Raw genomic sequence first — 14,342 nt, 5'->3', positions numbered from 1 at the left:
TTAAAAATAATTACTTGTAAAGCCAGAGTAGAACAACTTTCTGGCATATCAGTTCATGACACACATACAAGAATCTTGTTTTAATAGGATTACATCAAGTATATTTAATTTAAAACACCATTTTCAACAACTTTCCTATTTTGATTTTTGCTTGTTAAATATGAAGCTAATGTTCTTGAGGAACCCCAGGTTCTCAAAAGGTCTAAACAATAAAATCTCACCCATCCGTAACACAGGACCAAAGCATATTGAAGTTCCTTAAATAGTTTCATCAATGTACCTCAGGGCTGTCCTTTGAAATTTCATGTCCAGGGAACCCTTGAGGTCCTGAAAATGCCATATTAACTGCTGCTTTTGGTAGTAATGTTGTATCCTGTTTACTTCAAATTCTGCTGGCACGAGTTAATTTCACATAAACTTCAAAGCACCACTAAGCGTTAGCCCACTATTAAACTTCTGGGTTGGGTTTGAACCTGTAATCTGTGTGAAAAATGCTTTGGACCCTCATGCTAAATGCTAGTTCCATACAGCACTTATTTCTTCTCTTATAGATACAGAGAGACACGATGTATTTTAAAAGAACCAGAACATCTTCTTCCAACAAGGGAAAGTAAGAAAGGAGTAATGTTTAAACTCCAGAGTAGTCTTTTGCAGCTTTTTTCCTGCAGACACCCTTTAATAATCAAAATATTTCACTTAACTCACTGGACTCCAGTTTTCTCTTTCTTTTTTTTTCTTTTTTTTTTTTTTTTTACTCTAGTTATATTTGAATTATGCCAACAAAATTGAGGTTGTCTGTGATAATGACACACAAAATAATGTCATAATGTCAGTTACAAGTGGTAACCCACAAGGTACGCTGAAGATAGTTTGAGGTATAATTAATATTTGCCACAACTGGGGGAAAAAAAAAACATTAGATTTTTAACTTTTTATTATGATGAAATGGAAAATAACAAGTATGCATTACCCTTAACTATCACTTACATATATGGGAGCTCCCCGCCCTGCTCCCCACCAAAAGGTGACAAAAAAACAACCAAAAAACCCAACGTGCTGCAGAGTGAGTCTGGCCATTAAAATGGCATGGTCATTGCTGGTATGAGACATCCTCATCCTGTGAGAGTAGAGGACATTTTGCGAATTATTTTTGGAGTTTTTCCCATGTTCTGTTCTCCCATTAAATGTGGGGCAAGACTCACAAAAGTTTAACTAAAAAATGATAAAAGTTCCTTACCCATTGAATTTTCTACACATTTTCCTCAGCCACTGTTGCTCGTGAGTATGCAGGAGGGGAGAAATGTGGAGGGGGGGAAAAAAAAAAAAAAAGCTGTTTTTTCCATGTGGAGGGGGGAGATTAATACCAAAGAGAAAATGAACTTCTCCACTGCTCTGATGGCTTGTCTATGTCACAAATTACAGTTGATCCAGTGTAAGGCAGCCTCCTTGATTTATTATTTTTGTCTTTCAGTGTCTAAATCACAATAAATCAAATCACTATAAATCAAATCAAAATGTTTTAATGGCCAAATGGGGAATCAGACTAGTTCAATTTTACTTCCTAGTTTATAATCTTATGTGAATATAACTCCTCTATATAGATAAGTAAATCTCCTAAAGCTGGGGACACAGTGTGAAAGTAGAGTTTCCTGTGAGCTGCTGGCGTACTTCCTTTCGCACCTGCAAAGTACCACATAAGAGAACATAACAACAAACCTCCAGTGTCATCTGGAGGTTTGCAGAGGCAGGTTAATCTTGAAACCATTTTAAAATGTTTCTACATGTTCAGTGGTGGATAGGGGCTTCTAAAGCTAGAGCTACATTTTTGCACATAAATGCAAAGGACTCATGAAGAAGCTGCTTTGTTGCATCCTTTTGCAATCAGACGATTATCCCCTTTTGCCCCCTCACATCTGGGATTTTGCCAGTGACAGCCTTTTTATGCGCCAAATAGGGTTTTGCAATATGCTGTAGAGGATACCACTATGTGAATTATAAATCTTAAAGATTTAAAATCTAGTATGAAGATCAAAGAGAACAGCTTTCCACTTGTTTGGGGTCAAATGAAGAAATATGGATATGAGGGACAAGCTAGGGGCAGAGCCTTATCTAGCTTAAATTGTTTAAACTCCATGGAAATTAATAAGGTTGTGCAATTTACACCAGCTGCAGCCCGCCCTTTATATAAAGGTAGAAGGAGAAAAAAACATAAACTTGAATCAAGCTATGCAGATAAGAAGTTAAGCTGTTGAATTCAACTGAGCTACAGTGATTTGTAGTTGTTGAGCATTTTATCTTACCCAAATGTATTTGTAATACTCTTCTTTAATTTGCAGTATCATAAAATTGGTTTTAAATAGATGATAAATCCTGAATGACAGTGGGACAAACAGAAAGAGGAGAAAATCTAGTGAATGAGATCAAAAGGTTAAAAAAAATTTGTTGCTTCTTTTGCTATATCTATATTGTTAGCAAGAATTTTTGTAATCACTCTATTTGTTTAACCTTTTTCTTCATGTGAAGCGCATCAGACTGCTTAGGAAAGGATAAGACATAAGCTCTATTTTCTGCAGCCAAGAAATATTGGCAATAAAGGGATAAAAAAGGACGGTATAAAGAAACCATTACTGATTGAATGAAGTATCTCAGAAGGTGATCAGTGGCCAAATACGATAGACGAACAGGTCTGCACCAAAGCTCACCAGACATTGGTTTGTCCGTTTGGTATTGCAAGAATCACTCGACCTGTTTTTATTATGTAAAAAAATCTCAGTCTGTAAAAATGTTTGGGTCAGCAGCAGCTCAGAGTCAGGTCAAGAAGAGGTGCTAGTAGGTGTTTGGTTTAGAAGTTCTGCAGTTTGAGACAATCAAATCCAGCTCATCAGTGTGTTTTTAGCAGCTGGACAAATGCATAATATCAAATTAAGTTATCGGCAGCTCTGTACTACCAACGGTCACTCTGAAGTAACACACGGACACTAGAGCAGACCTGCACAATGCCTGGCCCGTGGGCAACCACGCAGTGATATTCTCAGAATTCTGAGTGCTACACAGCAGCTATAAAGCGGCAAGAGCCTTCACTCCACATCTCCATCCAGTGGTACAGAGCAGTCTGTGGGAGGATGCTGCTGCAGCTCAGGCTTGCGTGCCTGTTGTGCAACGGAAGGTGCTAGGATCTGCTAGGGAGAGAGAGGTTTGTGCTGCAAGACTAAAAAGGCTGAATCTTCAGAGGATGTGGGAAAGGAAATGAGGGGAAAAAGGTGACCCTACTAGCTGCAGCTTAATCTACATAAATCAAAGTCCTTTCATGAGCCATTCTTGAGATTTGTGTTCTGTGTCTCTGTAACACAGCAACGAGCAGAAATAGGAAAGGTCCTTCCTCCTATGTATGAAATCAGCTGCCTCCTGGGAGCAGTGCCTCTTTGCCCTGGACCCTGCCAGAAGATCTGAGAAAAAGTGAATGTGGCCAGAGCTTGGTTGAAAACCTAGCAGAATTTGGGGTATCAGGAAGGACAGAGCTCTTGAAACACAAGTGCAATGTGAAAGCATGGATATTGCATCTTACACACATCTGCTCCTTTGGGAATCCAGCTGGCTGATGGGCTTGCTTGGGGAGGGGACCGGTGACATGGAGAACCTGTAAATACATGTTGGGCCATCTTTGGACAGCCTTGCACTGATCCTGAGCCAAAACTGTCTGGTTCGGCCAACATGACAGCAAAGACCATCAAGGTCCAGTGCCCAGGAATGTTCCCTGGCACTGTTTTAAGTGACTAGCATGGATACAGCTATAGTGCCTAGGCTGCATTTGGTTATAGGCAAGGGCTGGGTTGCCAAACTGCTCAGACTGGGACAGAGCAGAGAAAAAGTCAAGCAAAGAGGACCCTAGTCTGTAACCACTAGGTTTAGGTGGATGCTGAATATTTTTTGTTGAACTTCTGAGCCTTGTGTTAGTTTTCTGATTTGTCCCTTTTGGTCTCACGTTCACCAAGCAGCTTGGAGAAAAAGCAAGGGGCAATATGCAGTTTTCTCCCCAGGGAGGCTGTTTTCACTGGATTTGCTTTTTGGGGTGCTCTCCTGGCTGATATGGTATATTCCTAATATATTCCTATGATAGCCTTTTCAAATACAAGCCAATAGGTGTATTTCTACATATATTGTTGTGGAAAAGGAGTTCTATAGATAATATTTTAAGTATCAGTAATACAGTTTTAAAAAGTAACATGATTTGGCTAAAGAAAAAACAATTCCTAACAAAATTTCTAGCTCGGTAAGTAATTTTTTCTGGAATTGCTCTGATTTTGGCAAACATCATAATCTAAGTTCATTAATATAGCACCCTTAAATCCAGGTAGAAATAAAAACTATTAATAAAAATCTGAATTGATTGCAACCAGGTAAAATGCTAATATTTCTTCAGTATCCAGTAATGGAAGAAATTAAAAAATGAACATCCATTGCATAGCAGAAAATTATGCAAGAGTAGTAATAAGTATCAGACTAAAGCAACAACAACCAACTGCAAAATAACAGAGTGTCAAGTGATGCAACAAGTCTTCCTGATTAACCAGGCAGGTGCTAACTAGATTGTTAATTAGTGCAAACTCACATTTAGGCACCCATTCATGTAAGATTTTTCACAGCATTCTGCACTGCATAATCCTATTGAAGCTGTGAAAAGCAGCAGGTGTTGAGTTTGGGTATAGTTGGCATATTAATTAGACCTGAAGAAAAAAACCTTTAAAAAACCACAGCTGTTAAGTGTTTCAGTCCAAATAAACTCCAGTAATAGTGCTGAAGCTCTATGTAAAGATAATCTATCATCCAATTCAAAATCCATATGGCAGCAGAAGCTATTTTTCATAAGCCTTCATGGTCTTTTTTTAAAAACTGAAGAAGCCCATTAACATTTTCTTTGGGCACTGGCTGACGAAGGCTGGCTAACATTTTAATAGCAATGCTGTTATACATCATGGTATCCATACTGAAATATTTGGATATCTGAGATACTCAGCAGTCAGTGGATATCATTAGAACAGGCTTCGGTCTCTTACACGGGCGGTAGCAAGTAGCTTGCTATGAATATAGAAGCAGAGAAAGGGATAGGATAGAAAAGATATCCTTTTTTTTTTTTTTTTTTAATTTAAACTGGCAGTAGTAAGGTTTAGTTATATATAGCATCCCAACTTAAGTACTGAAAAAACTCCCCCAAATACTGAGGGCAGAAGGAAGGTATGTTTGGCCTGATTTTAAATGCTATGGATAAACAGTGTAGAATGCAAAATACAAGAATTTTAAGTCTTCTCAGTGGTTGGTGAGTCATAAAACCTCTGCTGGTGTCACCCACAGAGTTAGGAATCTTGCACAAAAAATGAGCATTTAAACAGAGCACAGTTTAAAAATGGGACAAAAATGAAAGTGCCAGGGGCAGGGATGCAGAAGTAGGGGAACAGTTTAAAAGGATGAAAAGAGAAAGCAACAAGGGAGCAGAAAAGCAAAGGACAGAATGCCATGGCCGGAGGACCAAGGAAAAGAGGAATAATTATAGGAACAGGAAGTAATCAAGAAAACAAGTAGAAGAGTACAGAGAAATCTCAGGCGGTGAAAGGAGGCAGTGACAACATGAAAAAAAGGATGTCTTTGGATCAATACAGAGGAAACTGGGCTTACCTGTGTGAGCTGGAAGGTCTGTGACGGCATTGTCCAGGGCAGGAGAATGTGAAGGAAGCTGAGATGCAGAAGGGAAGGGAGCTTGGCAGAATGTTCCTTCTGTCAGCAAGAAAAGGGGATGGGAGCCCAGGATTCTGTGTCTGTGTTTTGTGTGCATTTTCCACCTGAAGTGCACCCACACACAAATGAAGGATCAGGCAGCTTTTCCTGCTAAGAACTTGAAAATCAGGAATCAGGCCAAAAAAAGAATTAAAAGGCAGGAAAAAAGCCAGTGCTGTTTTTCCTTTTCTTTGTCTGTCTCATGATGCTTGAGCTGTAGGATTTGGCAGTATTACTGAAGTAATGCAAATCGTACAATGTTTCTTAAAACCCTTGGTATCCATCTAATTCACATTTCATTCAAGTTTGTGTTGACATTTTGCATACTTCTTTGCTGCCTAACAGTGAACATTTTAAGTTTAAGCAGTATTTGTCTGTGTGTTAAGAAAGAAAATAAACATAGTTTCCAATGTTCTTTTCAACAAGGCCCACAATATAAAAACCCTGGAGCAAAAAACTCTATACATTTAATAGCAGCTTAATCCTCTCTCTCAAATTGCTTTAGAAGGAGGCAAACAGAGATAATTTAGCAAATTCTACATGTGTTCAGGAGCCATCTAGCTAGAATGAAACACAGAGAAGAAAGGCTTTGTGAGATCATTGTAATTTTGCTCCACCCAGGCACAGAAGGGAACCTGGGGCTACCACACTGCCGCTCTACACAAGGCTACGACATGTTGCAGTGGCATTCTGCAGTACTGTGGCTAACTGAGTGGCACAGAGATGTCTTCAAGCTGACTAGGATGCTGGAAACTGCTTAGGATGACCCTTCAGCTGCACTACTACCTTATTTATTAGCTGGGCTAAGTAGTCAAGGTAGAGGGCTTAGAGGGCTACACTGCTACCCTGGGTGAATGGCTTCTGATAAATAAGTCAATTGTTTCAGAACTGGTTAGGGTGTCTCAGCCTGGCATATTGCCAGACCATATACACGTAAGGATTTAAATCTGGCAAAAGCTGTAGACCTGACTCAAAACCATGCAAACAAACTTGCTGTTGACATGAGAGTTGGGAGACAGCAAATGATGTAAGGGGAGGTAATAACGTAGACCATTCAATTTTAGAATTTTTCCCCAGTTTTTATTAAGTTTCAGAATATAATCTAAACTATTATTTAAATTAACTTTTAATAAGTATCCCCTATCTGCCCCCTTTTTTATTACTGTAAACATGGTATATTTAAAACATACATTTTGGATGCTAACAGTTTTTAAACACAAGGTGTTTTTTCTCTTCTCTTTGTGTTTAACCACAAGTAGAGGCAAAGAAGAGGAGGAGAAAATAGTGAGAGTCCTAATCTAGGAAAGTACTAAAAATATAATCAATTTAGCTTTAGCAATTTGGTTCTATATCCAGGATTAATGGATATGTGCCACAAATTGTTCTCTGTGCGTGCCTTCCTTTCATACATTAAAAATGGGGATAAAATATTTTCCTGTCTCACAAGATAAATCTATTACTATTCATGGGAATCTGAGATACCATTGTGATGAATGCCATGAGAAACTAATAATTCTGGGTGCAGCATTGGCTTGGGGAGATTTGCACTAAATAAAGGAGTGGCCAGAAACTGAATGAGCAGGGCTGAACAACTGCCTTTTCTGTTAACTGTCATCCAGCCCATGCACTAAATGAGGTGGGGATCCTGTGGAAAAAAGTACTGAGCCATCAAGTAATTATAGACTGCGCACATCGTTAAAGACACAAGGAGGCAGAACTGAGGCTGTGCAAAACCAAACTAATTTCTTGCACCTCCTAGCACGCTCTAGTGAAGCTACATGCAAAAACCTTTCCGTGTAGGGTGGTCTGGTGATGCTGTACAGAAGTCATAAGGGTATCCTTTTATGGGTCCATTAGTTTCCTCAGAAGTTGTCTTATTTGACATACACACACAGACGCACACATGCGTACACCTGAATCTGTCATGAAGTAATGTAGTGGTAAGGGGTAATCTAATTCACACAGTGAATCTAGGTTCTTCCACTGAATTTCCTTCCCCATACTAAAGCACTGATCTTCACAGTTGAGGTGGATTATGCAACAAGATCACACATAGAGGAGGGTTTTGTTACCACCATGGGAGAAGTAGCCAAGGGATCTGCAATTTTGTGGATCGAGAATATAAACCTCTTACACAGGAATGCACAGGAGATCAGCTGCATTCCTGCAGTCCAGAGCCTACGGTAGCAGCAGAGAAATGCTCTAAAGCTCCTGAATTAGAGAAGTCTTTTTTGCCCTCCTAGTTTTGGTTTTGCTTAGCCTGTTTCCTGGGACAGTGTAGAGGTACAACACAGATGGAAACCAACTCTGTTTATCTAATCTGGGGTGTTCATGCTGAAGTCTAATTTTTATGTCAATATTTTGATGTTTCCACTGCTGAATGTTTTAGCAGGCACAGCCAAATACTCCAGGATTATAGACTGAGTTTGGAGAGAGAAAAATATCAAGAGAGAGAACAGCTTTCCTTTTCTTTCTTTCTGACTTGTAAAAGATAATAGAATAAATTACAGGTGAGAAGGCCTTAAATACGGATTTATTAAACTGCCTAAGTATAGATTTTCCTGTCTGGAAGATTTTCTGCTTACGTTTCACTTTCTGGGTAGTAATTACTGACAAACAAATGCCACATGCTAGTTGTGCTGCCTTTGCAGCAATAATAAAATGATTTTCACCATGTCTGCAGTTCAATGATGATTTTCAGAAGTTATTGTTCAGCTACTGTTGTTCTACTTTGGCAGAAGATGGTGCACCTGCATTTCTTGTCAGAAAGCACACTTTTATTCAGAAGAAAGAAAAAAATGCATCCAGTGAATGGCATTGGTAAAATAATGAAAACATGTACAATACCAGTAATTTTTCAGTGTGTAGTACCTATAAATACATTTCAACATCCTGTTACAATCACATCATATTGGATCTGTGAAAATGATGCACAGATTTTTAGCTTAAAGTATCTTTTGGTTATTTATGATGATTTAATATATCATATTACCAATTCAGTCAGTATAATCAGCAAGGAAACACAGTACCTACAACACACCAAGGCTAAGAACATGGAAATACTATTCAAAATATATGACCAAAAAATCTCACAAAGAATAAAACTCACTTCTTTTTCAGGGGGATGAAAGAGGTTTGTGTTCTACTGAAGTGCTTTAATACAAGATAAACTATATTCAAAAGGAAAGTTCCTTTGTTGGACTTACTGCAATGCATGAAGTTCTACTATCAGTTAAAACTAAAACAAGACTGGTTATATATGTTAGAAATTAACACAAACTCTTTTTGAGATAATTAACTGTATAAAGCATGAAACTGTTTATGCTGTTGTTAAGTGGCAAGTGGTTGTGTATTTCTATATATCTGTGTTCCCTCTCAGCTCTTCAGCATATCACTAATTTGATGCAGATACCTTCTTGAATGCCCCTGAAAAAGAAATAAACCTCCAGCAGTGACATCACCAAATAGCCAGACGCATTCATTGTACTTAATATACAAGGTCATGTTTTAAATTTGGGTGCTGGTACTGATGTGTACACATAAAATTGGTGTTGTGTGCCTGGATGCTCGACGAATAGCAAATATAGAACAGGAAACTCAAGTTTGCATATAGCTTTTCAGTGTATTATCAGCGATTTTAAATACAGTATAAAATAGCTTATAGGCTATTATCTCTACAGCTAATTTTATGTTTGATATCCCCATAGCGTTATACCTCCTTAGAGATTTACTGTATTTTGAATCATCAATAAAAGGCACTTGTGTGAGATGAAATCTCAGTGCCACTGAAGGTAAGACCAAAACTCACTAGCTTCAACAGAGTCAAAATATTTTATAAGCTGAATTCACTAGCTTGCTACATTGCACTGGTTTGCACAGAGTACCTTACTTCCCTTGAGGGTTATAGGAGACTTGATTATCAAGAGGAGTTTCTTACACTGATCCAGCCACATTGGTTGTCACAGGTTTTTGATTATCTTGCACTACAGCAAAAGCATCACACATTACAAATACATGTTCTATTTTCTGCACATGCTTATCCTCTTTATTGGGAGTTCACTGTAAATGTCTTTTGATTTTCAGTGAGTTCTGATATGTAAGTGCAAAGTGATCGTTACTATGATTCATCCGTTCATTTTACTTTGATTTGCTGCTTGCTCATTCAGAGCGCAGCATCACCAATGATCTTTAAGAATAAATGTTGTTTCTACAGTGGGTAAGCATGGAAATGTTTCATTTCTATAGTCTTATTTAGCCAAGTCTAGTGTAAAATATAGTACTTAGAAGAAAAAGATATTATCAAAATGGTGTGATAAATATATTTAGTCTAGAAGTTTTTCCCAACCAGTTTATCATCAGTTCATAGGTCCATTTTAATGCCTAAATTACTATAGTGACAACATATCTTCAAACTAAGCAGAAACTAAATCTTAACCTAAACATTCTGAATATATTTTGAGCAACACTATACTATGAAGTAGACTCTTCTACGGTTTATATCTCAGAGTGCTGTATGTAACACATCTAACATTGTTATAATTTTACTATTAATATTAGTCAAAAAGTACCTACAAAATGGTCAAATAAATTTTAGAAAATGGTTTTCTATCACTAGTACAATGTAGAAAAAGAAATTTCAGCAATCATGGTACATGGCTGTACATGTCAGTGTAGCTAGCGCTATTGCAATTGGAATGGCAGGTCAGCAATGTATTGTCTTCTCTGATGCCCACTTTTGATTTCCTGTTTTCACAACAGGATGTTATCACCAAAGGAAGCATTTCTTTTCAGGATACTGTCCTCCCCAGATGGCAGCCTCTGGTGTTTAATAGACCAGAGCCAGAGTAAAACCTGTTCCCAGGGCTTGTTGTCCTCTGTACCCTTAATAGATGTGAATTGGTCTCTTTGTGTATAGCTAATTGAAGAACTGTTTTTACATGGACTATCACAAATATGGAAAGGAAGTGGAAAATTATAACCTTAACTTTAGTTCATGTGCCCTGAATTTTAATTGCTCAGATAAATGGCAATATGAATGTCATACAAAGCAAGGGAGGAGAAAAACCTGAAATCCTAAAAAAAGTTAACGGTACATTTGTAAGAGTGTAACCAATTAACTTGTAATCAGCTTTAGTGACTTCTCTTGCTTTCACCATTAGGAAGTCTGAAGTAGATTTTGATCTTCAGTGAAGCTCTACCTTGCATAGAATTCTGCATCAGTCATTATCATAGATGCAATCTGAAATGGAAATAAAATGGAAAAATATTAATATTGTGTAGTATTTCAACTCAAGGATAATGTTATTTGGTGTAATTGAATATAGTTATTGTATTGTTTGAAATGTTCAACATACCATCACCAATATCATCGTAAATCTCCCCATCACTGTAAGTTAAAGAAAGAAGAATAATGTATTTAAAAATTGAGACATCAGATCTATGTTACTATTTGCATGCAGATACATTAACATTAAAAGTTAAATGTCTGTATAAGGGTTTGCAGGCCTCAATTCTAAAAGTGACATCTGATTTGATATTTAAGGGTCTAACATAAAGCCCACTGAAGAAAATGGAAAAGCTTTCTGAGAGTTTTGGATTAGAATCGAAATGCTGAACTCCATGCAATTATTCGGAGCAACACTGAGCCAAATCTGCTCAATCCCAGTAAGACCAAAATAAAAATAAACCTAAAGAAAAATTGGTCCATTTTATTTAAACATTTGAAAATGTCATCAATACACTTAATCACATTAATGTGCAGTTCAGTAATGGATTTTAGTACCAATAATGCTTAATTTATGTAATTTTTCATGGTTTAAACCAAAGTTTATGGTTAAGCAAAGAGGAATGGGGCCCTGGAAAATTTCCAGCATGGATGTATGTGACTAATTCTTCAGAATTCTGAGCTCCACAAAAATAACTTAATTTGCAGGACTCGAATGACAAACTAAAATAATTACATTTCACTTTTATTTAACAAATAGTTTAGAACAAAATTGAATGTTACAACAAATTTTTCAAAAAGATCACTTTGTACTTACTTCTCAACTAAATTGCTTCTCAGAACATAGCCATCTGTAAAATTGAAATTATATGTATTTAAGTTAAATTAAAATATTCATCTTATTTCTTCTGTTGCTAACGCTAGTGAAATGCAGTTTTTCTCTTTTAGGTATTTCAGAAGGAACAACATAAAAGATAGATAACAATATACAATGGATATGTACTAAAGGAAAATTTTGGTATGTCCAATTTTAGTTTTAATTATTCTTATTTGCTTGTTTAGTATAACATAGTGCCTTAGATAGGGAATCAGAATATTACAGTAGCTCCAAGAGCAGTTTGATGTCTACTGTGCCAGGTACTTTACATATTCATAAAACGTTATTTCTCTTGTTTCGTTGCAATAGTTTCCATTGTGTACAAAACTAGTGCTGAAAGGAAAAAATAGTAAAACAGGTTATGCAAGATGAGGTTTTCATCTCACATTTTAGTTTCCTGGTTGCATGAGAGGAGTGTGAAACAATAGCTCTTAAGTTAACAAGTTATAGTACAGTTCACAAACTATAGCACAAAAATGTGGTATAATAATAACCGCATAACAATATTTATAGTAATAAATAACAGAAATATGTATAGTTTCCTAAAGGGACAAAAATGTCTTTCAAGATGTATACACCAATTATTTATCATCAACTGTAATTGTTTAAAAAATTTTAACTGTATCATATTGATAAGAACTGTTTATATAGATAAGAGAAATACCTTAGAAAAGCTACTCACTGGTGAATTATTCTATTACTCTGTTGCATTACTAATGAAATCAGATAAACTACACATACTCTTCTTCAATATATTTAATCTCTTGAAAAAATTACTGGCTGTCTTTGGTAAAAGATACCTACTGAAATACTTGTCGATTGGTATAACATACACAAGGAAAGAGAAAGCCATAACAATAATTACATATTTGTAGATAAACATTAGTATGTTGGTACAAAATTAGGACAGTTCTAAGGAAGAAATATGATCTTCTGTTATATTGAAATTACTAGGTAAGTTTCCTTCTTTTATTCATTAGGAGGCTTAAATGGTCATGCTAAAATGACAGGGTTTAGTAATTCATATACAATTCATAGGTCTTAGAATAAATTTATTAGCTTGACTTGTTAAGTTCCTTGAATTCTTGGAGCTGCTACTGCTCCATGTACTTAGAGGAACCATTATATAGCACAGAAAGTATCAGTTTTCTGCTAGTGTTTTTGGTGGCAATCTTTCAGGTCAGTCTAGCTGAATCCCCAGGTCTTACTGTTTCACCTTAAGGAATTATTTTCTCCTTCACATGAATTTTTCTTTTCTGATACAAAACACATGAAAGTATCTTTTGTTTTTTCAAATGCACGGTAATAGCCAGCTAAAGAAACTCATATTATGTGTTAAGCATTTTTTACATGCAAGCCCTAATTTTATTCTAACTGAAATTGCCCTTTTCAAGATCTGTAACCTTACTAGCAGGGGAAACCTTCCCTTGTAAATTGGCATCAGACACAATGAGCTAGTAATGTTCCCAAAAGCTGCTGAATTATCACAGTCTTCAACCAGCCAATGTTTTGATATATAAAAATTTCCTGTGATTCCTATATGGAATATTGGAAATGTTGTCTGACAAGACTAATATCCGAAATAGTCCTGCAAATAGTAATAAGTAACTAATTCTTATATACAGCTTTTCTTCATAATGAAACATTTGCATAATTCATTTTAATTTGGTGTATTTCCATCTTAAAATAGGTACATACCAGATATTGCTACAAATTTCAAATGCAAATAAGTTTTTTTCCAGAATATGTTATATGTAAAGTAGATTAGCGATTTGCTCTGTGAAGACCATAATACATTAAAAACACTGTATTTTTAAAGAAAACATCTGTCTCGTGCTAGAGCTGAAGGTTGCCTAAAAATGCATTCTTTTCATGTGATATTTTATTTGACACTAATCGCTTTAGCTTTTGTTTAAGACTTAACAGTTACATAAATAAGAAAATCGTTCTATGCATTTAATATTTGATTGCAGCAACATAAAATAAAATTTGCTTAATTTGCCTGGTTTTATATCTTCAGGGTCATGAAGATTTTATAATTACGTAAATTCTACTATAACTTTTGCCTACTAAAAATGATAGACTGCAGGTAATCTTCAACAGTCAAAGAACCCGGTGCTGCGGATTGTCAGTCACCTGTGTGTTCCCTCAGGCTGATTGCAAGTCAGTACACATAGGGAAAGCTCTGTCTATTCATGATATTCTTAGCTTTGTTGTCTTTCCTCAGATTACCTGGGATAAAGGCATGGAAATTGATTTTTTTTTTAAAGATGTCATCTTTTTAAAATTCTTTTTAAGCAGAGTCCAATAATTTCCAGAACTCCTGAAGTCTTCTGGGAATCATTTTAAAACATTTGGCTAATCTAATCTTCTCTGTTTCTTCTTTTCATTTGCTCATGTCACATACATGAAAGCAAAATTTTTTTGCTTACAGTGATTGTGTAAAACACAGTGTGCTTGCAAGCAAGATGT

The 14,342-nt window shown here is 36.3% G+C and overlaps 1 protein-coding gene across 3 annotated transcripts in view; it reads right to left on the bottom strand.

Annotated features, from left to right (window-relative positions):
* Positions 1-8,525: 8,525 nt before the first annotated feature.
* FYB1 (FYN binding protein 1) overlaps positions 8,526-14,342 on the bottom strand; it is a 69,479-nt gene continuing 63,662 nt past the window's right edge. For all 3 annotated transcript variants that reach the window (XM_030005281.2, XM_030005279.2, XM_030005280.2), the window contains 3 exons: positions 11,811-11,844; positions 11,124-11,155; positions 8,526-11,008 (listed from right to left, as the gene is read on the bottom strand). In XM_030005281.2, the coding sequence (XP_029861141.1) occupies positions 10,986-11,008; positions 11,124-11,155; positions 11,811-11,844 (89 nt within the window). In that variant the 3' untranslated portion in view covers positions 8,526-10,985. The remainder of the gene's footprint in view (positions 11,009-11,123; positions 11,156-11,810; positions 11,845-14,342) is intronic.

Source organism: Aquila chrysaetos, chromosome Z, assembly GCF_900496995.4.
Source record: "Aquila chrysaetos chrysaetos chromosome Z, bAquChr1.4, whole genome shotgun sequence".
NCBI classification, from domain to species: Eukaryota; Metazoa; Chordata; class Aves; order Accipitriformes; family Accipitridae; genus Aquila; species Aquila chrysaetos.
The sequence above is the reverse complement of the archived record's forward strand: the minus strand, read 5'-3'. Positions and strand labels throughout refer to the sequence as shown.